At 40.2% G+C, this 24890-nt stretch overlaps 3 protein-coding genes across 3 annotated transcripts in view; 1 reads left to right on the plus strand and 2 right to left on the minus strand.

The window, feature by feature from the left end:
- On the minus strand, positions 1-16445 carry LOC116382113 (N-terminal EF-hand calcium-binding protein 1-like). The gene is made up of 12 exons (XM_031844830.1): positions 16156-16445; positions 12781-12805; positions 9106-9214; positions 7954-7979; positions 7611-7708; positions 4391-4649; positions 4122-4201; positions 2936-2989; positions 2589-2701; positions 2378-2455; positions 2111-2202; positions 1-1194 (listed from the first exon to the last, which is right to left on the minus strand). Exons 1-12 carry the CDS (start codon positions 16270-16272, stop codon positions 1166-1168), a joined length of 1080 nt encoding a protein of 359 aa, XP_031700690.1. The 5' UTR covers positions 16273-16445; the 3' UTR covers positions 1-1165.
- Positions 16411-24137, plus strand: alas2 (aminolevulinate, delta-, synthase 2). The gene is made up of 11 exons (XM_031844829.1): positions 16411-16527; positions 17440-17463; positions 18637-18988; positions 19076-19171; positions 19275-19497; positions 19677-19861; positions 19994-20173; positions 20845-21009; positions 22232-22500; positions 23188-23350; positions 23493-24137. The coding sequence occupies exons 1-11, from the start codon at positions 16513-16515 to the stop codon at positions 23654-23656; spliced, it is 1836 nt and encodes a 611-aa protein (XP_031700689.1). The 5' UTR covers positions 16411-16512; the 3' UTR covers positions 23657-24137.
- The window catches only part of ttc34 (tetratricopeptide repeat domain 34), an 8511-nt gene continuing 6397 nt past the window's right edge, over positions 22777-24890 (minus strand). Inside the window, exon 8 of the mRNA XM_031844828.1 lies at positions 22777-24875. Coding sequence (XP_031700688.1) covers positions 24330-24875 — 546 coding nt within the window. The 3' untranslated portion in view covers positions 22777-24329. The remainder of the gene's footprint in view (positions 24876-24890) is intronic.

A 24890-nucleotide genomic window follows, 5' to 3' on the forward strand; every position in this document is an offset into this window, starting at 1 on the left:
TTTAATGTCATCAACAAGTCATGAACTTTATTTCATGCCAGAAAACAAACATAGCAATCACATAACAACTGTATATTCTTCATAAAATAAATGATAAAATACTTCAAAAAAAGAGCAAACACATTCTTTCATCAAATTATCAGAGCGACCACTGCTCAATGTACTATCATACTGTACATTTAACAATGTTCTACAACAATAACTTACAGCTTATATTAACTACAGTTCACAATCTAAATAGACTTTCTGCCTAATGTTATAACACCCAACTGCTTAATTTCTGTACTTAAAATATAAACTTCTATGTGTGTGTGTGTGTGTTTATTGTATACTGACTACACACTGCAAGTGTCAAACAATGGCTTTTGAGTTTTATTTCAAATATATTTATAGAGTAACAGCACAGGAAAACTGCAGACTAACTTATTCAATTGTTATTGTCTGCTAATGTCTCACTACACTTCAGTGCTGCTCCTAACAGCAGTTAATTCTACCTTTTTCAACTGACAGTCAACAATAAATGTCTGTTTTTTCACAATTAGGTCCACGTCTCATATTCTTCTAAAGTGCATGAGTGACACACGGATGATAAAAGTTTAGATGTGGACCATAATCGTTCTTGCTGTCTAACCCACCAGCAAAAGGACGCTTGGATGCAAAGCTTTGAAGAAGACAAGAAAGCACAATACCACAGAGAGAACAAGGGGAAGTGCAGGTTAACCCAACCGCTATATCTGTTTTTGTCTGCACTGACGAATGTGTTTCTATTTGTGTGGCATCAGTGACATTATATTTATCGTAAGATAAGATTGATTGATTGAAATAAACTAGCACTGAGAAATAAGAAATCATGCAAATGTTTTATGTTCCTATTAAATCAGAAGCAAGAAACGTGCCTGTTAGATGAATGTTGGCACAAATCCTCACCACACAAAAAATATTGCATTACCTTAAATCTTTCTCTCCCAGGTTTTCATTTTGTTTCACTCTTGACTGACTTATCTGAGCAGTCTTCTCTTCTATAACCTCAGAGCATAGCTTTGCAAAATCAATCCTGGTCATGCCATGAGGGAAAAAGTGGACATCAAAGAACAAAAATATAAAACAATTACACAATCAGATCTTCCTCCTGCTTTTTGTGTTGAATAGCAGCAGCTTTGTCCTGTCAGTTGTTGTTCATAATCCACCAAGAGGCTGTTAAATGAAACAATAATTAAGCATCAATGTTTTGTGGCCAAATAAATGACAATGACAACAGGAAGATAAGCTGAATATCAACATGTATTTCTTCTAAGATTACAATTCAATATCTACTTCAGCATTTCCCACACATTAAACCTGCATTAACAGATTGTTTTTGGCCACTTGGAGGCAGTGGAAACAAGCTGTCAACACAACACTGGCACATTATCACCTTTTAAGATGATATGGCGAATTTGTTGGCTAACAGTTGCATATTATTTACATATCCAGCAGATACAGAGCAACATTAGCAACATTTATTTCTGGGAAGCTGAAGAACACAAGTCCAATATTCACTCTGTTTTGCTCTCCACCAACTTCTGAGGAGAATATCTGGCTCTTTAGTCGCTAAATGCTCCACTATGTTGCTAACGTTGTTTACCATTCAGTGCTGGGCAGCTGATGAGAGCGGTAAGAGTGAACCAAAACATAGAAGTTAGGGTCCAGAAACCAAAATAATGCGCCGAGAGAAGCTAAAACGCTCCGTACAACTGAGGGGAGCTGCAGTGTGTTCAACACTATGAGCGACTCCTTTCATATTGTTACCTGCTCTTTTTTTATATAATAATATTGATTAAAGCAGCTTTAATATCAAAGGCATTCTTTACCTATAAAGCACTTAAATTCTATTGTTTCCACAAAGCATTTCCCCAGAAAGACATACAAAGAGAATCCTTTGTATCTTGAACCTGAACTGAAAACCTGTGTTTATTGTGTGAGACACCAGCCATGCTATTTTCAATCATTCTCACAGTTTTACTGAGAATAGTTACCATTATTTTATAAAAATATCAACCAAATCGAATTGGATTTGTGTGAGATTAGTTGCATGAAATAGCAGCCTTTCCGTAAGATATCTGGTGTCTACCTGGGAGGAGCATGGTGGAGACCATCTCTGGCTCTTCCAGTGAGTCGATAACGCAGCGCTGGAAGGTTTTACTGATGGACGACTGCAGGTAGCTGAGAGGAAAGAGGGATGACACAGATGAGACGGCCATTTGCTCCTCACTAACGCAATAATGCTTCAAAGGGAACCTGTGAGCAGCTTGGTGTGCAGGGCACATTTTGGTTTAGCAGTGATATTCTCAGAACATGTTTTCCAGACTAATACGCCGTGAAGTTGTCGTGATCCTACCTCATCCAGGAGAGACGGTCCTGCCAAAATTCGTACATGATGAAGCATGATCTGTCTGGCAGGTTCTGGACTGAAACGCTAAATAATAAAAAGAGTCAGAGAGAAAAAGAAGGCAGTGGGGGTGTTATCCCATATGTGTGGGAAAATGTAAGCAATTTGATGTGGCTGCATCAAATCACAGAGAGATCTCGAGGGAGACGAAAGGACATACTGCAGGTTGTTTAGCTGGCTGGTGGTGGTATCTGTGTAGATTTTAAGAGCTTGTTGAAACTGCTCCACATCCTTCTCCTTCACAGACATTTGTCTTTGGACCAGAAGTATGTTCTGATGAGAGAAAACAAACCAGATTCATCATCACATCTTCAAATAACCTCAACAGATAAGGCGCATTTTGGATTTTTTGTGCATTGCATATGAGAAATTACAGCTATTCAAAAATAGTATACACAAATCAAATACGATAACGTATAAAATTAGTTTGGTTCTGTGCAAAGATATCTTGTAAAATCTCAATTTACATACTAGTGTGCCGATATATTTAGCACACGCAGGACTCACCGATTTATACGTCCCTGCCAATGTGTCCTCTTTGAGAGGTTCAAGATGTGGACTCTGAAAAAGCGGGCATAAATATTTCAGTCAGTCATGAGCAGAAAAAGAAATACAGCAAAAGAAACGCCCTCAGGTTACCGTCACAAAGTATTGGCTTTCACAAGACAGAGATCGTTACATTCATATTTGTTTCACAAGGCAGAGATCTTTACATTCATATTAACCCTCCAACAGCCTCACTGCAGCCCTGAGAACTGTGGTTACACTTTATTCTAGTCTGCATGGCCAAGATAAGAAAAAATAATTATTCAAACTCATTATCCTTGCAGTGCTGATATCTAACCTTGGCAAATACCTCATCTATAATTTCAGATGAAAAAAAGAAAAATAAATAAATCCCACCGGAGCACCATGAATTTATTTGTTCTCTTCTTCAGAACTATACAAGCAAAATACCGGTGGCTTTTTGTAAATTTCCATAAATTCAACATTAATCTGTTATCCCAGAGCAACAGGGTTGCACCGATGCATCAATATCTGTGTGAAGCACTGAGCATCCGAGTGAAGCACAGCATGTATTCACAGGCTGATACTTATGGATGACATTCAGCTTGTGTAGTTCAATACCGCTTGCATGTTGGCCTCAACAACCACATGCACTTTGTACAAATCATCTCCTCTGACATCATGTAGCGCAGGACAAACGCTGTGTATCTGCAGACACACAGTTGGGCTCACACGGTCTGTTTGACATTTCTGTGTAGCAGCTGAGCCTCTGTAGTTAAACCTGATCCTCACAAAGAGCAATTGTCCCTCATGAGACAAACCTTTTGGCTGAACATTTTAGTCTTTCTAACACATAAAATTGAAACTAAGGCATGTTTGTGTAAACCGCATCAGTATAGGGCTGATGTGATCCTGGGGCTCATTTAAAGAGCTTAAATTCTTTTTAAAAAGACTTTTCAAAACTCTCTTAAAAATTCATAGAGTCCTACAAGTATAATATAATGCTACAGTGTGTCTTTAAGGCATATATAGACATTTTGGCAAATATACTAATTTGCCTTCTTCCCAAGAGTTAGATGAAAAGATTGACACCGCTCTCATGTCTGTCTAAATATCAAGCTAGAGCTAGACAGTTAGCTTAGCTTAGCATAAAGACTGAAAGTCCAAAAACAGATTTTGTACAAACCTCACACTCCAGTTTGTCTATGAGCTGCTCCAATTGGTTGATCTGGGAGCCCCAGTGGTTATCTGGCTCCACGCTGACCCCTGACCCCAGAAACACAACATCAGCACAACACAAGAAGTCTGAACAACGACAGTATATCAAAGTGATGCATTTTTTGTTTTGGATGACCTACTGTGAGTATCCTCCTGGGCTCATGAGCATTTTGCTAAAATGTTCGCTCTTATCAGTTTTACCTCCAGCATCTTAATCGCAATGTTACTGAAACATACCTGTGGTGAGCATGCCAGAGTAGGGGTCAGTAGGTGAGAGACACATGTTCTTCTGGATGCGTCGACCGGGGCGTTTGGCCGCCCTCTGGATAGGCAGGTCCTCAGGTTTCCTCAGTATCCGACTTTCAGTACAGTCCTGGTCATGAACCGCCTCCATAGCGCAGTCCATTGATGACTGAAGGGACTGCAGCTGGGTGGAGGTCTCCCTCAGCAAGAAGCGAGTCACAAACTGACCCAGCACTGATGAACCCTGATACTCCTGAAAGGATGGGTAGAAATGAAGGACAAGAATCAGCCATGATGTGAGGGAGGGAAAGAAAATAGTCATTTTTTCATTGTTCACTCAATTCTTATCTTATCTAAGGTAATGTTTCTTGTGTTGTTGTTGTTTAATATGATGATTGTTTGCCTGTTAATCTTCAGCTTGAGCGATTATATGAACTGTGAAGAAAGCTGCAACTCCAGACGCCAATTAATTCTTGGGACATGTTATGCTTTGATCATGAAAATTGCTCATTCTCAGATAATCTTCCAATTCACTGAAAACCTTGTATTTTTTGAGGTTGTTTGTGTTTTGTCGGGATTATGTTCTCACTCCTCCTTTGAAAAGGGAATAAGATCTTCATTTAACGGGTATCTTAATGCAGTTATTTGGTAAGAGGAACCAAGTTAAAATAGCATTATTCACAAATGCTAAAAACTAAAAAGGAAACCTGGAGTCAACATGTTACTGTGTAGATTACCCTGAATTAATAAATGCACGCAAAAGGTAAACATTCTATGTCTAGTGCCAGTTTGCCAGGTTTCAGTGCAGTGGCTGCTGTTCTTTTTAGCTAAACTGACATTTTGTGGATAATGACCCCCATCACCATCAACAGCATCCCGCAGTGCAACAAAATTTAGTTCAGGAAAAAATGACTATGGGACACATTTGAAAAATGACCACCAAGCTTGTTGTAATATTTGTTTCTACACTCTCCATTTTCTCGGCAGCAGAGACGCTGCACTACACGAGTAATGAACCTCAGTCCTTCTCTCAATTCCTCCTCCCTTTATTTACGAGACAGAAGATCTGTCAAATCACGGCGGATGTTTGCTTGTTATCTCGGAGCACTACCACAACACAGACGACACATTTCAGTCTTATGAGTTCATCATTTTACTCGTAGTTTTTCAAAGCTTTATTATTAACTGTAGTTAATGTAAAAGTGTTACACATTATGTTACCCATGCCTAACGCTACATGTGTCTTGGTGGCCCTTGGACACTGCTATAGGATCAGTTTTATCTTTGGTTCAGCAATAAGAATCTCAGTATGGCTCAAAGGGCAGCTGCTCTTCAGGGCAAAGAAAGCTTTTTGAGCGTCTAATAGGAACATGAAAAATACATGAGCTGTAGAAAGGCATGGTGGTATGGAGAAAATGACAAGAGAAAGAGACAATGTCGGAGAAGATTGCTGTACAGAGAAAGCAGATAAAACAGTGAAAGAGAAGCATGCGTCTGAGTGAATAATAGACTCGGTTTAACAAAGAGGGAAAGAAGCTGAAAGAAAAGGAGATTAGAGCATTTGATAAAATGGTTGTATGTTTGTGGTTGCAGTTCTGTGGAGGACATCTGACGTCAGATCAGTTGGACAGATGGTGGGGTTTGTCAGCCTTAGTTACTGTCATCTATGCTCTACTATCGCCTTATGTTCCCTCTCTTCATCAGGAAAGCCAACTTCCTGCAGTGAGTAAAGTCGCTGGCTATCACAGAAAACCACCTCATAACAAGCCTGCATCCACATAAAGAAAGTGAGCTGAGCTATTGATTATGTCTTAGTAGGGGTTCTCTCATGTTGATCTCGATTATGTGTGTGCCTAAAACAGAATGATTACAGCATGTCTGGGGGCAGACACTTTAATCCCCTCTACATCTCATGGAATATACAGCGTACTGTTCTGCTCCACCAGGCTTCATAATAGGATTTCATAATGCTCTAGTTAGCATGTTTCACAATTCAAGGCTGGTGATTTGATGCTATTCTGTGTCTCAGTAGCTGGAAACAAGTAACGGTGGAGTAGAAGTAGCATTGATCTCCATTTCAGCTCCTCAATTAGGACGGAACAAGTCATGACACCAAATGTATAAAAACATGTATTGATAAGAACTGAATATGTGAAAAAAAATAGTTAATGTGATGTCAAATAAACGATACAATGCAATCAGTATTATCATGTGACAACGAAAGACACACAAGAGTTAAATCAGTGAAGTTGATCCTCAGACATTTCCATGAGTAGCATCATCAGGTCAATTATTTTTATTTTATATTTAAATAATACTTTACTTCGTAGCTACGAAACTACTAACATTCCCATCAGCCTCTGCTGTACTTTCTGTTTATTGCTAATTAGTCAAGTTTACACGCTAACTTAAGATTTTAATCATGTTATGCCTGCAAACCATTAGCATGTTAGCATTATCGTTGTGAGCATGTCAGCATGCTGCCGTTAGCATTTAGCTCAAAGTGCTGCTGTGCCTAGACAGCCTCAGAGAGCCACTAGCATGGCTGCAGACTCTTAATCTTGTTTTTACTGTTGGTCAGGGAATTCAAGTAAAATAAAGATATCTCTATAGGAGGTGGAAAATTCACACATTTCTCATGACTTTCCAACGTTTTATAGACTACACAATTAACACTTTAAGAAAAAAAATGACCAACAGATTATTCAATAATGAATGTTCTACGACATCCATAGCAATCAATAAATCTACAATACCTTCAAAAATAATTTGCTTTGCTTCCTCATTATTGGCTGTCCAGCAGATTTACAAAAACAAACGCCTGCCAATGTTTCTCACACTAACGAGGCCGTTTTTTAAAAGCATAACTCGGTCTGTAAGGTTCTGTGAGCTCATGTTTAAACATGTATTGTTAGTGAGGAGAGGCAGAGCAGATAGCAGGCGGAGTCAGTCATGCTGGGCAGTTCTCTTTTCTCCTGAATAGCTGCCCGCCATAGCAGAGTGACCTCAAAGACCTCTGACAGGGTTTCACACTGACAGCTGAGGCAAAAACAAAAAACAGCCTGACAGTCTGCATGCTTGGCGGGATAACGGATGCTTACAAATTGTTCGGAAAGTGTTCTGAAAGCTGTTTACATGGATAACACAATGCCGTGCAACATTTAAATCATGTTTTGCTTGTACAAATTTCAAAGAGGTGGAGGTCATCACCCACCTCTTTAGTTTTATCCATGGCCTTCAAAATGGCCACATTCAGCTTATCCAAAGCAGACAGGACGTTGACGTATTCCCCCAGATGTGGAGTGAAGTACTCTGGAGGAGAACAAGATTTGTTGAGCATACTTAATGTCTGATAAGCACTCTGATAAGTGTGGTTTTACCAACAAGACGGAAAAAGTTATGGTCATCATCAGACAGCTTTAGCAAGTAGCAACCGTTAAAACAGTGAGGCATTTGGCTTTTGTACATACAGGCGATCTTATGTACTGTCTATAAAGTTTAAAACATGATTTTATGAGCAAAGTCAGTAAAATTAATCAAGGATGACACACAATTACCTGAGAGTTTGTCTATGTCCAGGTTGCTACATAAGGCAATGGGAAGAAGAAAAAAAGAGACATGTTAATTAAATAGAGATGTTATTTAGCGACATCATTAAGTCAAAATTTTAATTTGTCCAATACTTTGGTTTATGATCTGCAATACTAATGACATTCCCATCAGCCTCAGCTGTACTTTGTGTTTAGTGTAAGAAACTAAGAAGGTGAAAATGACACCTGTAAACATTATACTAGCTTAAAAGCATTGTCATTGTTAGCATTGTCATTGTGGGCATGTTTGCATGTTAGCATTTAGCTCAAAGCACAGCCTCGGCCGCTAGCTTGGCCGTAGACTCTTGTTTTCTTATTGTAGCTTGCTATTTGAAACAAGGTGCAATGATATTCACTACTGAGGGGCGTTTAGACAAGGCACTAAACACAGGAGCACAACTGACTTGCAACTAAACCTAAAAGCACTATTACTGCACATAAGGTGCAGTATAACATCATGTATTTGTAGCAAATACATATACTGTAATGAAGATTAATTTACTGCATAGTAAGGCAAGATGTCTTGGAGATCATATTCGTGTTGTTTCAGTCAGTAGTATATGATCTTTTGGTTTCAACAATTTAGAAAGTTGATGGATTTAATTATGTTTCCTTCTACATTTAAATGAATGCACAGTTAGAGTGTTTATTTGTTTGTTTTGTACTGCAAACAGTTGGCAATACACAAAAAAGGGTGTAGCTAACACCTGGTCATTCTTCACTTTGATTAGTTGATACTTAAGTGATGCCAACACCAAAGGAGTGATGTCTCATTTCTATTCCATCAGTGTTGTGCCCACAAACAGCACAAAACCTCCTCTTGGATATTCTATTTTGCTCTAACACCAGACGTTATTTATTCCAATAAATGTTTTTGCAAGAGTCGTTGGCACAGGCAATGTTTTGCATCTTTCACAATCTTATTTGTGCTCATCAGTGTGCATACATAGTGCTGTAAACTCTTGAGGCTTTCACGCCCGAATTAAGGCTCTCTATGGAATATTGACATAATCTTCACTGAAGTGAGGTGTTGATGTCTGACTGCCAGGCAGCAGGAGAGCAGGATGGGCTGCAGATGGCAGCGGAGTTGGAGAACGTCCAAAAGGAAGATCAGCTTACTCAGTCTGCTGCCTGTCGATGGAAGAGTACAGCTCCTGCATCTGGTCGTCAGTGAGGATACCATCAGTGAAGTACGACTGGAACTCCTCCAAGGACAGCTTCCCGTCGTCTGAAGGAAGACCGTGAAAATTACACCTAGCTGAAGCCTGAAAGGTTTTATCACCTGAATGAAGAATGTCTCCATCATTCAAGATAATGTTAGAAGGCTACTTTGGCTTCACAACACGATCACTGCTGAAACCTGATACTGCATAATAATATACCCGCTGTTTCGATTTCCGCTACAATCAATTTCTTCTTCGACAATTCTGTAACAATCACATATAGGCACAGTGTGCACATTAACCAACCTATTCCAGTGTGTGTTAATAGCAGAGGATAAACACAAAGACAAGTGAGTGCTGAAGATGAGCACAGTCTGCCTCTGATTAGCAGCGTCTGTGTGCTGCAGGGCCTGCAGGGTCCTGAGGAAATGGTAACAAGCGTTGAGGGCTAGTTTGAGTAGTCAGAGCAGAGCTCACTAGCTGACGAACTTCAGACGGTAATGAGATCTCGCCTCCATCTCACCAGCTGTGCTCTGTAAGCACAGAAACCTTTTGAGACCCAGCTCCGCCAGGCAACAGAGCTCAGACTGATAGGCCTGCGCCAACAGTAAATCATATCATCTGTTATGTTTGCAAGAAGAATTTTGACTTTTTGCCAGCTCACACAGTGGATGGCTCTGGATGCGATGCAGCAAAGGCTTGTAAGCCAAAAAATTCCAGAAGAGATTTTCTTCTGATTTGGGCAAGTTTTATTCTGTGTTTAACAAGTAGCATTTAAGTTGAAAGTGTTTTACATAGTTTAGTTTATCATTACATATCAATCATACCCTTGAGATGAAAATCTGTGGGTTTACTTATCATTTGTTGTGGTCTAGCTCTGTTAAACCTAAGATGGAAGATAAAGCTATTAGAACCATAAACCACATCTCAAACTTCCACATGATGTAGGAGTAAACACAATCTGTTGGACCTCTGACTCATTCTCCAGCCTTCTCCATCAGAACTGCTTTGGTGTAGATTCACACCCAATTAGACACCCGAATGCAAGTTACAGTGCAGCTCAGATGGCCCATTATGCAAGTGTTCGCTGTTCCTCAGAGAGCAGAGCAGCAGTGGAAACATGGTTGAGCTTCTAGCTATATAGACAGTATTTGTCTCACAAGCTTAAGGACAGTAATCTGTGCAGCATGCGCTTGGCCTGGAGGATTTTGTTTATAAATGTTATCACTTAATCAGAATTTGCAGAAGTAGGCTCTGGAGGCACTTAGTGACAATTCGTATGGAAACGATTAGTCAATGAATTGGTTAGTGAGACTCTCCTCAAGTGAAAATCATACAGCATTGTAGGTTGTTTGGTCAATCAGAACCTCACGACAGAATCGAGGCAGTTTAGTAGTTTTAATTGTCTCATTCCACACTACTGCAGCTCTGACTGCAACCTCAATGAAAATATCTCCCTGTTGAAGCTTGTGTCTTACCAGGATCACATTTCCTTAAGGGAATCCCAAAAATGCAGTCAAAGCAGCACCAATGGTTCATAAAGCCTGACAGTTCGTTTCAGGAGGATATGAGGGATAAGAACAGACCGAAGAGTAACATAGACAGTGGATAAACTCACCTTACAGAGAAACATGGTGAACCAAGTTCAGAATTATACATTTAACTTTCATTAATCTGCAGTATATCAAGTTTAAACAAGGAAAGAAATTACTGATTGTTGTCCAAATTACAGCTGTCAAAACAGTTTGGAGTAATAAATGGCGTATTTGTGTTGATAAAACAGTCAAATTAATATCTTCTTCTCGCAAACTATTTATTATGTTCCTCTCTTCCATCCAGAGCTGCATCACTTCTGTACATCACTGCATCCTTTGAGGATTCTGCAGTCATACACAATCATCTCTGCTACTGCACTGAATACAGCATTAATTAATAGACTGCAAGGATGTGGCGCAGAAACCTCAAAGTGATTTTTATTTTCTGTGTGTCAAGAGAGAAAAAGCAAAACTACCTCATGCACCTTACATTTGAATGGAAACTGCTTTTCAATATCATAAAACTAAATAAAGTAAAACAATACTGGTCCACATTATAAAGCTAGTGTAACCAATCAAAGTAATAATTGCTTACTTATCAGTGTTTTTCATGCTTGTTATTGCTATTTCCAGATGACAAATCAGAGTTGCGGTGAAAAATTTGATTCTTACATCATTGTTTAAATCCTTGTGTACATCTCTGAGCTCAGTGAGCAGCAACATAAATGTATTAGAAACTAATCTCAGCACAACAATGGTGAGTAAAAGCTTTCGGTATCTACTTCATGTTATTGTATTCATACAAGAATACACGAGCAATTGTTTTATAGCTTTATAAAAAACTGTAATTCCTCATTACAATGAGGAATTATAAGGAATAAGAGTGCGGTAGCCAGCCCTCATTATGTGGTAAATCCGCAGTGCTCGAGGCGTATCATGGCAGCCCACTCGGTGCTGATTGGTAGGAGGCCCTTTCCTCTCGGGTGCACGACTCACTGAGTTCGTGTAGACGAGGAACCAAGCAGAGCTCGGCTGCAAATGGAAGATAGCTACCACAAACATACGCCAGAGTTCTCTTTGCTTGCTTTATCTGCCTTCTCACTACAAAGACTACAAAATAAAAGCTTTGCTGGAGGGCTATTCTATTAAAATGTCACACCTATGTTCTGTTTTCAGCCAGTGTTCCTCTTCTAAGTCAAGTAAAACCCAACTTGAAGAAATAAAAATCCACCCACCTTTTCTTCTTCACAACAGCTGCAAGCATCTTTTAAGGGCCCTTTCATAATTCACAAACTGCTTATTTTTTTCCCTTTATGTATGACTCCTGCTCATTCCAGTCATGTCATTATTCCTGCTCTTACGTAACACATTCACCGTCATCCTAACTGATCAGAGATTGTTGATACTCTACTTACATTAATGTCTGGCCCGTTTTGCATTTTTACTATTCCATTAAAACAGAGATGCAGTGCATGAATAAAATATTAAGAGCAAAAACCTCTTCCTGTTTGTCAGCACTGTTTTTTCATGCAGAGCTGAATGTTCTGTGTTTTTCCAGGAGATATTTAGGGGGAGGGAAGGGTTTCCTTTGAAGTAAAGAGATGATTTCAATGTAACACTGTAACACATTAATCAAATGTAACAGTGACATGTCTGCAGGGGGGGGGGGGTTAAAATAGCAGGTGCAAGTCTCCAGTGAATTGGTACCATTTTGAGCTAAAATGTATTGTCTACTGAAGCCACATTTACTGTATAGCAAGATTATATATAGGTTGCATATGTTGCTGTCTCACTGATGATACATCATTGGAAATCACTAAGATGAGCGTTGCATGACGAGCGACAGTATCGAAGGAGTTCATCCTGTCAAATCAAATCAAATCCCAAAACCAAAACCATGCAGCTGTACCTGGTTATTTATATCCTCCCTACTCTGATCTCGTAAGGATGGCATTGAAACAAAAAGATCCACCACCAGACTCACATGAATCCCCTCAGAGCTAAAACAAGCCACCTGTCTGAACACAGCAATCAAAGTTGTAGTTGAGTTTTAATTAGCCTTGTGATCTAATTAGCTGCATGTTTTGCTTACTCACCATTTTTGTCTGCCCGGCGGAAAATCTGCAATGAAAAGAGAGGATCACGAGGATCAACATACGGCAACGATTTTTGAAGTTTTGCGCAATTAAGAGGAGGAACAGTTCTGTGAGGCAATCCAACTGTAAAAGAGCTTGGAATATTCTGTTTTTTTCTCTGCACAGGAAGACATTGGTGGAGCTGTAATTTCCACATTTCACAACAAAAGAAACAAGAGACATATCAGGAAATGAATAGCTGACATTTATGTGCACCCGTGAGGAGCTTTGGAATAATAGCTTTTATGGTTTTCTTTCTCTCTCGAGAACCATCGTGCTGAGTTTAAGATGTTGCCTTAATTTGTGCAAAACCCAAAAGCAGGAAGCAACAGTCCTTTGTGGTAACTGCGTTGTGCTGTGAACACGGTAATAAAATATCTCTGATATATTCAACTTAATCTCCCGTGTAACATGGAACTGGTGAGTCAGATCCGCTGGTGGAGTGTTTTGTGTGAGACCAGAGTGGCACCTCTTTCATTTCAGAGTGTTTTTTTTTTCTGTTTAATCACCCTTTGGACATACTGTATAGAGTCCAGTGTCTGGTTGATTCTTCAGAGTGCACTCACATGCAGCTGTCACCTTTCGTGGACAGCGGAGTGTGAAGGCATAAACATGCTCTGCTTTCATCCCCCATCCCCCATCTACTGAGCCTCAAAGACATCTAGAAACAATGATACTTAGCGTGTGCACAGAATAAGAAAAATTACAATAAATATCTTAGGAACCTGTAAAAGCGTTCAGCCTTTATGGTTCATTTTAGAGTGCACTATAAGGACTAGACCAGTGTGCACATTTAACATGTTTGCTGACCATTTTCTAACACATGCTTTAGTTTTAGGCATTCCCTAAAATTCCAGGCAACCATTCGTTTTCATTTTGGTATAAAATCACTTACAGACTCTTGATACTTGATTATTTGTATGCGTATAATTAATCACAGTGAACGATCAAGTCTGCTCTTATTTATTTCAAAGCTACTCCATTATTGCACGTTAATGCAGTTCATTGGCAGATTTTTCCATTTTGAAAAGTCTGCCTCAAAACAATAATGAACAACAAATAATGCAGATGTGATGTTTACTATGAAGGATTACACAAATTAGAGCCAGACTGATTATTGGGACTAATACCAATAATAATCATGTGTTTCAAAATATCAGATCATTTGTTTTTAAAGATTCTCTATACGAAATTTAGAGCATCAATATAGCGTCAAACAACTATTTACTATGTAAAGATATAGTGGAGTAATGTCATCTGTGTTTGTTCTTCTCCTTGCTTTAATGACACAGCCGGGCCGGCCCCGATGCTTTTTAGTGCATGTTAGTGCACGTGAGCACGCCCCACTAGTTAGCTCATGGCCGCTGCTCTGCATGACTCTCATATGGCGGTTAAAGTTGATAACGTCGTCCCGACCGATAGCATCGATGTAGAATCGTAACACCCACCCTCCGCTTCCCCCTCAGCTTAACACCGTTAGCTCGGTCAGCACTGGCAACGTTGATTGCACTGTTAGCGCTGTTAGCACCATTAGCTGCTAGCCACTGGCTCATGTTGCGAACCGTTGAAAGGCAATAGGTTTCAAGTGGTCTCAAGTATAAAGGAGTTGTAGTGAATGCACTAAACCATGCAACACAACTGGTTTGGCCCTTTAGCTCAATGATGACTTTTGGATGCAGGTGATGACGTGAAACCTGGAGGCTGCGCCATCGCTGTTAAACCTCCCTAAACCTTATGAGTGCTGATGCAAGCATCCTGTAACAGCTCAGAAGAAACCAACAGGGAACTGCTCCATAAAATTTGGGAAACAAATTGAGAGCAATAAACATCGGCTCTGGTGAAGCCTGAAAGGAGATTTAATGACCTTTGTTCCTCCTTGGTGCTGTTAGGTGGAAGGTTGGTGGAGTTGATTGAGCTCATTCCACAGAGCCAATTAAGATCAGTATTAGCTACCTGGAGGTTGATCGGTTGTAATTTCTATCTCTCTGACTCTGAACACAATAAAACTACAGCAGGAGGAGTAACTGTCTGTCAAATCATAGCTTGTCTAATTATATAAATAGACAAACAGACGTTTACTTAGAGACAGACACCCAAAGAAAAAAGAAAAAAAACTGTAATGAGTCTGTCTAGAGTGAGAAAAGAGCAAATGAGGCTCAATTCTCTGAAAAATAAAAATAAAAACTGCAGATGAGTGGGCACCAATGTCATTGTGTTGTTAGGAAGACAGAGGAATAAAAGAAAAAAGAATCAGTGTCAGTCAAATGACAGGTAAGTGGGATAAGTTGCCCTCTGGTGATCACACTTTTACTTTCTGCAGCTGTTAAAGAATAAAGTACCATCCATTTGTCACTGTAATGGGTTCAGAGAAGAACAGTTCTGCGGTGTTAGACTGGAAAGAATAGATGCTAACTGCAGTCAAACCAAATTTGTACTTGCTGCAGTCGAATGTTCACCTCGCTGGCCAATAATCTGCCTTCAAGGAAACTGGAGAATTGTATTTACAGCCAGCTGTCAGGGAGTCTAGGCTGGGAAATGATGCTGCTAATTCACTGTATTGTATTTAAGTCAGTAAACCAGAGACAAAAAACAGCCATAAACGCTCCAAACATAAAGCAGTGTAGAATATACTGTAATACTGCATGCACTGCTTTTGTATTAGTCTTTTATATGAAGGGATCACCTGCTATTTTTTTTCATATTGTAGCAAAGAGCAGAATAACCATGACAGCTCAGTTAGAGAGCATTTATGTGCATGAAAACCCTGTCCTCTGTCAACTGTGCAAGCAATACTCAAAATTCAACATCTATTTTTGTGTTTCTGTTTGGAGATGTGTGAAGGGAAGGCTGCACATTAAAAATGCAGACCATATCATGTTTTATATATGCATGTTTTATCTAGGGTACAACCAATGTCATGAGCCTCATTATCATATGAGAAAAAAAATGTAAAACAACCAAATGAAAACAACGACATTGTAATGCTTTGTGGGTCGAATGACTCAAAACATTTGTATGTCAGAGGACTGTGTTGGGGCATCTCTTTTGGCATTCACGCACTGGTGGGCATGCACTCACCTTTCTTATATAACAGGGCTGCTGCACATCCCGCACAATGTGAATGGGAGGTTCAATAAAAACCATTCATAAAGAGCAGAATGAAGGACGGTGTGTTACTCATATTGCGCCTTTAATTATATGACGACCCGTGAGCAAAACGCGTCTACATATGGATCCGAGCATGCATTGACCAAACTAAAAGGTATTCTCAGGAGAAATGTCAAGAGGGTGAATTATGATACCACTTCAACATCACAAAATCCAGTGAGTACTTACATCATGAAAAAGGGAGATGCCTTGATTTTGGTTGTGGCAAAGCTCCTGCTGTTTCCTCAAGTGTTCGTGCTTTGCAGACTGAAGACACATGGTGATCATCTCTGTGCAGGCCAGCATCTTGCCGCTCTCGATGCGAATTCCTTTTTAATTAAAAAATATGGTCCTGTCCCTGTGTTCTCTTAGGGGGGGGAGGGGTTGTCCTTGTCAGGGTGGATGGTGGATGATGTTGGTTTTGTGTTCCAGTCAGGATGAGATGGACCCAGCCTGCTGCCCTCTGCCTGCTGCCCGCCCCCTGCAAGTTGACAGCAGCAAAAGGAAAACTCCGCCTCTCCACGAGAAGCAGCAGTGATTCATAAAATGCACCATCTGCTGGTGAGAACACACACACACACACACACACACGCTGACGAATAAATGGTCACTGGTTAGTTACAGTCAGTGAGTTCATCCAAACCAACCAGTAACTGTTTGTTCATTATTTATAGGCTGGAATGAAATGAGAGAAAATAACATTTCCATTCAGTATTGTTTCCTAATCAATCCGAATATGCACGTTATGGGTTCCTCTGTAGATCAGCGTTAACTAAGGTTTAGTGATGGTGTTTGAATTTCAATTCAAAGCTGTTGTCTTTTTAGTTGAGGAGGTATTATTTAAATGATGTTTCATATTAATTCTCATCATTATCTACCCTAGACCGTCCTCGTTGTCAGTGTTTTGGTTCATTTAAAAAAAAAAAAAAGAGTTTAATGAAATCTTAAGTGAAGAAGTAAAAATTAAACACCAGTGTGTGTTAACATTTTTACCTTGTCATTTTCAAGTGTTAACTGCTAAAATAATTGTTATTTGAGGTGCTGTTGAAATAGTTATTATCACTAAAAGAGACATTATTATATCACTGTTAGTACATATAGCTTCACTTAAATATTTGTAGAAAAACTACAATGCTTTAAGTTTAAAGTGACCTTAGAATCAATATTATTATCATAAATGTATGTTTTTGAGAACGCAGCATCGCTGTTTTGACCACTCAAAACTTCAGAGTGAAATGACCACAATGAAGATATTTTACATGACAGAGAGTGACCCAACCTTAATGTAACACTATCAGCATCTTTGCACCTCCCATACTGGACACACACACACACACACACACACACACACACACCTCCCTGGGTGGCCCCCAAAGCTAAGACCTGTAACAGCAGAGCTGATTGCATAACGCTGTTCGACATCTGACTCATAACTGTTGACATTTTCTGACCTGTCTATTTGCTGTTCTGAAGTTCGTCCTCAGTGCAGGTCAACAGGTGAGCTTCTTCTTAACTTCTCATCTGTTTCATTGTTGTTATTGTTGTTGTTGTTGTTATTATTGTTGTTGTTATTATCGGCATTACTGTTATTATTTAGAATTTTAGTAGTGGTAGTATTACTATCATGAGTATTATTAGAACCAGTGTTATTGTTTATTAGACTGCCATATAACATAATATTTGTTGTGATACACGACACATACAGCAAGGAATATATCATACATTTTATTATGTATTCATGCTTTATTTATTCATCCATGTAGTAGACAACACACTACATGAATGAATAGTAAATTTGTACACACACACACACACACACACACAGTGCATCCCTAAGTTACTTTTTCAATGAGAAGAACCATGAGATGTGGATACTACAGCATATAGCTAAAGGATATGTGTCTTTTTTTTTTAGCACGTGATTAATAGTCAAACGTATTCAACAATGACAAAGACATCACCAAGATTAAATTTTTGACCTGCATGTGGTGCTTAAAAAGACTCCGCTGGTCTTTGACAGACCAGCAAAAAGATAACATTTAACCACAAGAGAAAGCCACATATTCCAAGAATTGCCTTATCTGCTGACCGCAGGAGATTGTGAGGGAAGTGATACAGCTGGACTTTAACATAAACTACACATAGACGTCCTCATGGACAAATTATAATCTGGAATCATGAATATTTATGTCGTCATTTTTATTAATTACATCCAACATTCATTTTGTCCTCTGAGTTTAAGAAAGTCTTAACAGCAGGGAGATAAAAGTTATTCATCAAAAGAAGTAGATGCATCCTTGCTGTGTTTAATGGAGGATTATTGGGTATCAGCCTGAACTGATGACGTCAGCACTTGAGCGCCTGCAGAGTTAAGATAAGCAGCAGCAACCTGCCGCACCCTGGAGGAGGTACCGACTGCTCTCTAGCTAAACCCAGCCACTGCATACATTTCTGGCCCCTCTGAACATGTTTAACTTTGTAACTATGACGGGAGTTTCAAATTCAGTCATCCTCATTTTCCATCCACAATTTCTTAAGACAAACGTAAAACCATTACACTTTTTTACACGTCCTGGCTGCAATGATATTCACACTCTTTACAGATTTAATGCATAAGCCTCGGAGGTTTTGTGGAATAAAGTTAATTCCCTGTCTTCTGTCCTAACTCAGAGTAAGAACAGCTGCAGTACAATGGCGGCCTTCCTTCATCACTGCCCCTTCCTAAAGTCTGCGCCGCAGCCAGCTTTGAGGAGAACTGGAGCCTCCTTGATGTCTCTGGCCGATCAATGCCCCATCATCGCTCGCCAGATCAGTGTGAGCGGCACAGCCTCTCTAGAGGCCAAGGTGAACGTCTCACCCAGCAAACAGAAGAGTCACCGACTTCCCACATTGGACCAAAGGAGGCTGTTTGCTCAGAGGGCCACGCAGGTGGCTGTGTCTGTATCGAAGGGCTGCCCCTTTGTCACCTCTCAGTTTGGGATAGTCCGAGCCAGCCCTGAAGTACAGGAGGACGTCCCAGAAGGTAGGAAGAATTATCATGTGGTGAAGCGAACATACAAGACAAAATAGCAACATCTCACCCTAACAGACCTGCACTCCTCTTGCACAGGTTTGATGACTTCTCTGTTGAAGGAGTTAAAGGATTCCATCCTCCCAACTTCATCTCAAACTAACACTTTTACCAACCTCCTCAAAGACAACATGGGTATGTTTTACTCTAATGTTAAATAATACATGTATCTTTAGATTAGATTACATATTCATTGAATACTGTCATTGATTCAAAACCACAACTATCCCCCCTGCAGTTGGCCCCAGCTACGACTATGACCGCTTCTTCATTGAGAAGATTTCTGAGAAAAAGAATGATCACACATACAGAGTCTTCAAGACCGTGAACAGGAGCGCTGAGGTCTTCCCCTTTGCTGAGGATTACTCCGTCTCTGGGCGGGAAGGCTCCCAGGTGTCTGTCTGGTGCAGCAATGATTATCTGGGAATGAGTCGGCACCCTCGGGTCCTCAGCGTTATCAGGTAAAAGGAGAGTTTTGTAGGTTTTCTGGAGAAAGAAGGAAAACTCAACATCATTTGGAATCTCTTTTTTACATAGTGGAGATGAAGCCTTTTAATGAAGAAGCCTAATAATTCATGTTTGCAGATGCATTCGATTATGTCAGCTGAACGTTTTATCATTTCGTTCTGGATGTTCTCAGAGATGCTCTGGACAGGCACGGTGCAGGAGCTGGTGGGACCAGGAACATCTCAGGCACCAGTAACTTCCATGTGTCTCTGGAGAAGGAGCTGGCCCAGCTACACCAGAAAGACGCAGCCCTGGCCTTCTCCTCCTGCTTCGTGGCGAATGACTCCACCCTCTTCACTTTGGCTAAGATGCTTCCAGGTGAATACTGACCTCTGACCCATGTTTCTTGTTGCATACATTGCAGAAAAAAGTGATACTATCTGAGGGTTGATACTGTTTAGAGGGAAGTCATCTCCCCTGGTCTCACTGTGTGTTCACTGTGGCACACAGGGTGCGAGATATACTCTGATGCAGGGAACCATGCATCGATGATTCAGGGCATCAGCAACAGCCGAGCGAAGCGTTTCATCTTCCGCCACAATGACAGCCGACACCTGGAGGAACTGCTGCAACGCTCAGACCCCAAGACACCTAAAATAGTGGCATTCGAGACCGTGCACTCAATGGACGGTGGGTACTATGGAATATTAACATGGAGTGATAGAGGAGATCATTTAGATTCCATGTAGGTATATTAGGTTAGATATCAATAAATCTGATCAAGAGTTCAGAGATATATATTTACTCTCACTGATCTGAGTAATATGATGCACACAGTAGTTTTAAAAAGAAAAAGAAATATAAATGTGTGTCTTTTTAAGAGTGGAGTTATCTAAGCTTACTATACATTGGTGGCTGTGTGGTTATCTCCAGCTCACAGCTAAGCTAAAAATATATTTGTAGTTTTAATAATGAAATGCTTTAAGATAAAAAAAAATAAAAAAAGAGAAACATAAATTGACATATGAGTTCATTACTCTCAGTCCATGAGAGAAAATAGTTTTCCCCCCTCAGCTCTATTTCTCTGTATGATGCGACACCGCTGACAGCTCCATAAAGCACAACATTTAAGTACGCTGAATGGATGACTTGGACCATATCCAGGAGGATTTTTTAAATGTGTGAATATAAGCGCTAACGATATTTGTGAATAGTGCAAATATCTCTCTGCATATACATTTGAAACATAGAGTATCTAGATTTTACACAGTGATGACATTTGATGTATGCATTTCCTGCTGTTTGAATAATGTATATTGCACAGCTCTTATTATAACACCTTATTTTCTGGGGCCCTTCAGGTGCAATATGTCCTCTGGAAGAGCTGTGCGATGTCGCTCATCGTCACGGCGCTCTGACGTTTGTTGATGAAGTTCACGCTGTGGGCCTGTACGGAGCCCATGGAGCTGGAGTGGGAGAGAGGGACAACATTATGCACAAGATTGACATTGTTTCTGGGACCTTAGGTGAGTATATCTTTTTCTTCTCCTTTTGACATTTTTATACAAGTAAGCCAACTGTTTTTTTTCATCTCTATTTTGTTTTGAAAGGTATGAGGAAAAATACTACATTTTAAAATACTACTATTAGACACTGAAAGGGCAAGGCAACCGGCTTCAGTTTAATTGCCTCTTTTCTTGGCCGAACTCCTATTTTGCCCTAACTGACACTGTCATACTGCCAACACGGCAGCAATATCTCTCAACAAGCATGATACTGCTCTGGAGTTTAGATGAGGGCAGGAGAGGAGTGAGCTCTCATCAGAAGAACCAGAGGTTTTATCAACTGGGTGCCGGCTCTACTCCCTCTCTGGTCGTACCGATAAAACCCTCGTCAGGGAGTCGGGTTAGTGTGTAGCTTTATGACAACTGTAGGGTTTTAGGTCAAAATCCCTGTCAAGTACATATCAAGTAAACTTATCCTGGATTATAAACAAAAGATAAACTCAAACTGTAATTGCAAATTAATAGTGGGGTATCAGTGCACAAAACTCACAGTACAATTTGATACATTATTGTGATGTCATTATTTTGCACTGAAACAACAATCAATGATTTGTCAATTTATTATATCATTTATCTCTACAAAACTATAATATTAGAGACTTGTAGGTATAACAGTAAACGTATATTCTCATTATTAACAGAATATGTTGATACAATGTGTCATGCATAACAATGAATTTTGTGCATATATAAAATATGTCATAATGCATGACATATTTTTTGTTGGAGAAAGTATTCATTGGATTCTTTATTTTAGTAAAAGTAGCAATACCACATTGTAAAAATACATAATCACGATTAATTAGCATTTAAAATAGTAAAAGTCTCATTAATAAATATATATATTGACAGTAAAAGTAAATATTATGCAGAATTGCCATTTTCCAGCTGTTATATTGTTGTATATGTTATGTAACTGTATTATTGCTATTATTATTAGAATAATTATTTTTTTAACAACTTTATATACTGTTGGGTAGTTTTATCTGCATCAATGCATATTTTAGCTGTCAAGTAAATTCATGGAGTACAATTTCTCCCCTCTGAAATGTATTAGTGTGGAAAAAGTAAAGTAAAAGAGGAAATACTCAGGTTATTATGTTATATTTGTACTTAAATAACTGCACCTCCCATTCCTGATGACTTCCTCACCTCACATACTCTTTGTCTGTTGCTGTTCAAGGCAAAGCCTTCGGCTGTGTTGGAGGCTACATCGCCAGCAGCGCCGCCCTGGTTGACACGGTGCGCTCCTTCGCTGCTGGCTTCATCTTCACCACTTCCCTGCCCCCGATGGTCCTGGCTGGAGCTCTGGAGTCTGTCCGGGTGCTGAAGAGCCCCGAGGGGCAGGTGCTCCGCAGATCTCACCAGAGGAACGTCAAACACATGAGGCAGCTGTTGATGGATAAGGGCCTACCTGTGGTCAACTGTCCCAGCCACATCATCCCCATACGGGTAGGAAGGTTTAGCAGTGCCGCATGCCATTTTGTACATCCAAGTTGTAGCCTTTTCATGAGTACCGCTGTGTAGTAATGAGATTAATGATGGCTGAACTCCATTTAGCTGCTTCACTTTCGGGGTCCTGGTATTGTGCATGTCGGCTGACTTACTGGGACACTTAAATGGAACGGAGCCGTCGTTAATGACATTACAAACACCTGAGTCTTTACATCCATGACAAGCCAAAACATCTGCAGTGTTTAGTCCTCTAAAGCTCCACAAGTACAACACAGAACATATGGAGACCGGAGTGTGTCAACGCAACAATTAGACTTGTTCAGTGTTTAACTATGATCCAATGTATAATCTTTAAAAAGCAATTAGAAGCCAGTGAAATAATTACATTTCCATTCAAGCTGAATTATTTTTGTGATACAATTTTATAAAGTAATTTAGGACCATCATGTTTTTAATGCATTTAAATGCACATTTAATTAATCAATTTGCAATTTATTTTTTCAATGGGTCATATGATTATATGGAAACATACAAATTCTATAATATTTCCAGTGGCATACTCTTGAATCCATCGACCCAGTTAATCACAATAATGGCTTTGATTCGTACATGTATGACCTGACTGTGTTTAATAAAAAGCATGCACTAAACGCCTCACATCAACTTTCATGAACCATCTTCTAGGTAGGCAACGCTGAGCTGAACACCAAGGTGTGTGACATCCTGCTGGAGAAACACAACATCTATGTTCAGGCCATCAACTACCCCACAGTGCCTCGTGGTGAGGAGCTGCTGAGGCTGGCTCCGTCTCCTCATCACAACCCCGCCATGATGGAGTACTTTGTGGGTGAGTGTGGGGATCCTTAAATTATCAGAGTAAATGTCCAATCAAGTGAAATGGGGACAATGGCCGGTACAGAGAAGTAAAAGAGAAATAAATATTGGCATTTAATTGTTCATTCTTATGAGTGTCTATGTTTCATTCACAGAGAAACTCGTGGAGGTGTGGCAGGAGGCGGGGCTCCTGCTCAACTGCCCGGCCACAGCTTCCTGCAACTTCTGTGATCGCCCGCTGCATTTCGACCTCATGAGTGAGTGGGAGAAATCCTACTTCGGCAACATGGAACCGCAATACATTACTGTGTTGGCATAATACCAAAGTACATGTAACTTCTCAACACAAGTTACACATAAATATTGTATTCAACTTCCTTTTAAAGTCCTTCAGGTGCACTGAGAAGGGTACTAAAGTACTGATTTTGTTCTTGTGTTTAAGCACGCTTTAATGTAAGTGGAATAGGCTGAATTCCAGTGTTTACTTCTATTTCTGTATTTATGTGTTCTAAATTGTGTTTTCTGTCATGGATATGATTAAAGAAAAGCATGCCTTCTCCATTTCAAAAGCATAAAAACCTGCACACGAGGCACTTTCTTATATATCTTATCTAGGTGTGATTGTTTGAATTAAACTATATTTAATTTTACGTTACGTGATTTGCTTCATACCATATAGTGACCATCACAATCCAGCTTTGTTCACATTCATGCAATAATTCATGATTAATGATGTTTCAGTTATAAAATGTATGAAGTGCCAAAGTTAAATTTGTTAATAAAATATAGGATTGAAAATAGCGACCTTTCACATTCTCCTCTCATATCCAGTATACTGATTTGATGTAATTATAAAAACGTGGCTGAATACTATAACAAACACTGTTGTTAATGCTACAAACCTCCAAAGAACCATCAAACGTGCTGTAATCGTTCCTACAGTCACTGACATGGCTGCATTGAGTGAGCTCAGCTGGTTCTCACCATCAACACTAGTTGACATTGCAGGGACTGGCCACTTCTCGTTTGACCCTTGCCCTCAGTCTGCGGAGCTCTGCATTCTCCTTGTCCACAACTAGGCCACACTCAATCCTTGTCCAGGCTTTGTTGAGCTGCTGCTCCCCATAGTGCTGCAGCGCCCCCCGCAGGAAGCATTCGGCCAGACGCACCCTCCCCAGACCAGCCTCCACACACTGGATGGCCTGGTTCCTGTGGAGATCCAAGGCCTGACTGAAGTCCTCCAGAGCTGCTCCTTCTCTGGAACAGAGCACCAGGCTGTGGCCTCGTCGACACAGGTCCTCTGCCCAGACTTGAGAATCCTCCGAGCGGCTGGAGTCAGGTCCGTTGTGTTTCTTGATAACTCTGTCCAGGTCAGCTACGGCCCGCTCGTGTAGGCCCAGCTGAGCGAGGCAGGCAGCCCGCTGGCGAAGATACTGGAGTCTGTGATGGCCCACTGCTTGTACTGCCACATTCAGGAGTGTGAGGGCCTGGTCCCACTGGCCACCTGATGATACACTGCTGGCCTCCTGTGCTGCAGCCTGTTACAATACAGA

Source organism: Anarrhichthys ocellatus, unplaced genomic scaffold (assembly GCF_004355925.1).
Source record: "Anarrhichthys ocellatus isolate YVR2014 unplaced genomic scaffold, GSC_Weel_1.0 scaffold5, whole genome shotgun sequence".
NCBI lineage: Eukaryota > Metazoa > Chordata > Actinopteri > Perciformes > Anarhichadidae > Anarrhichthys > Anarrhichthys ocellatus.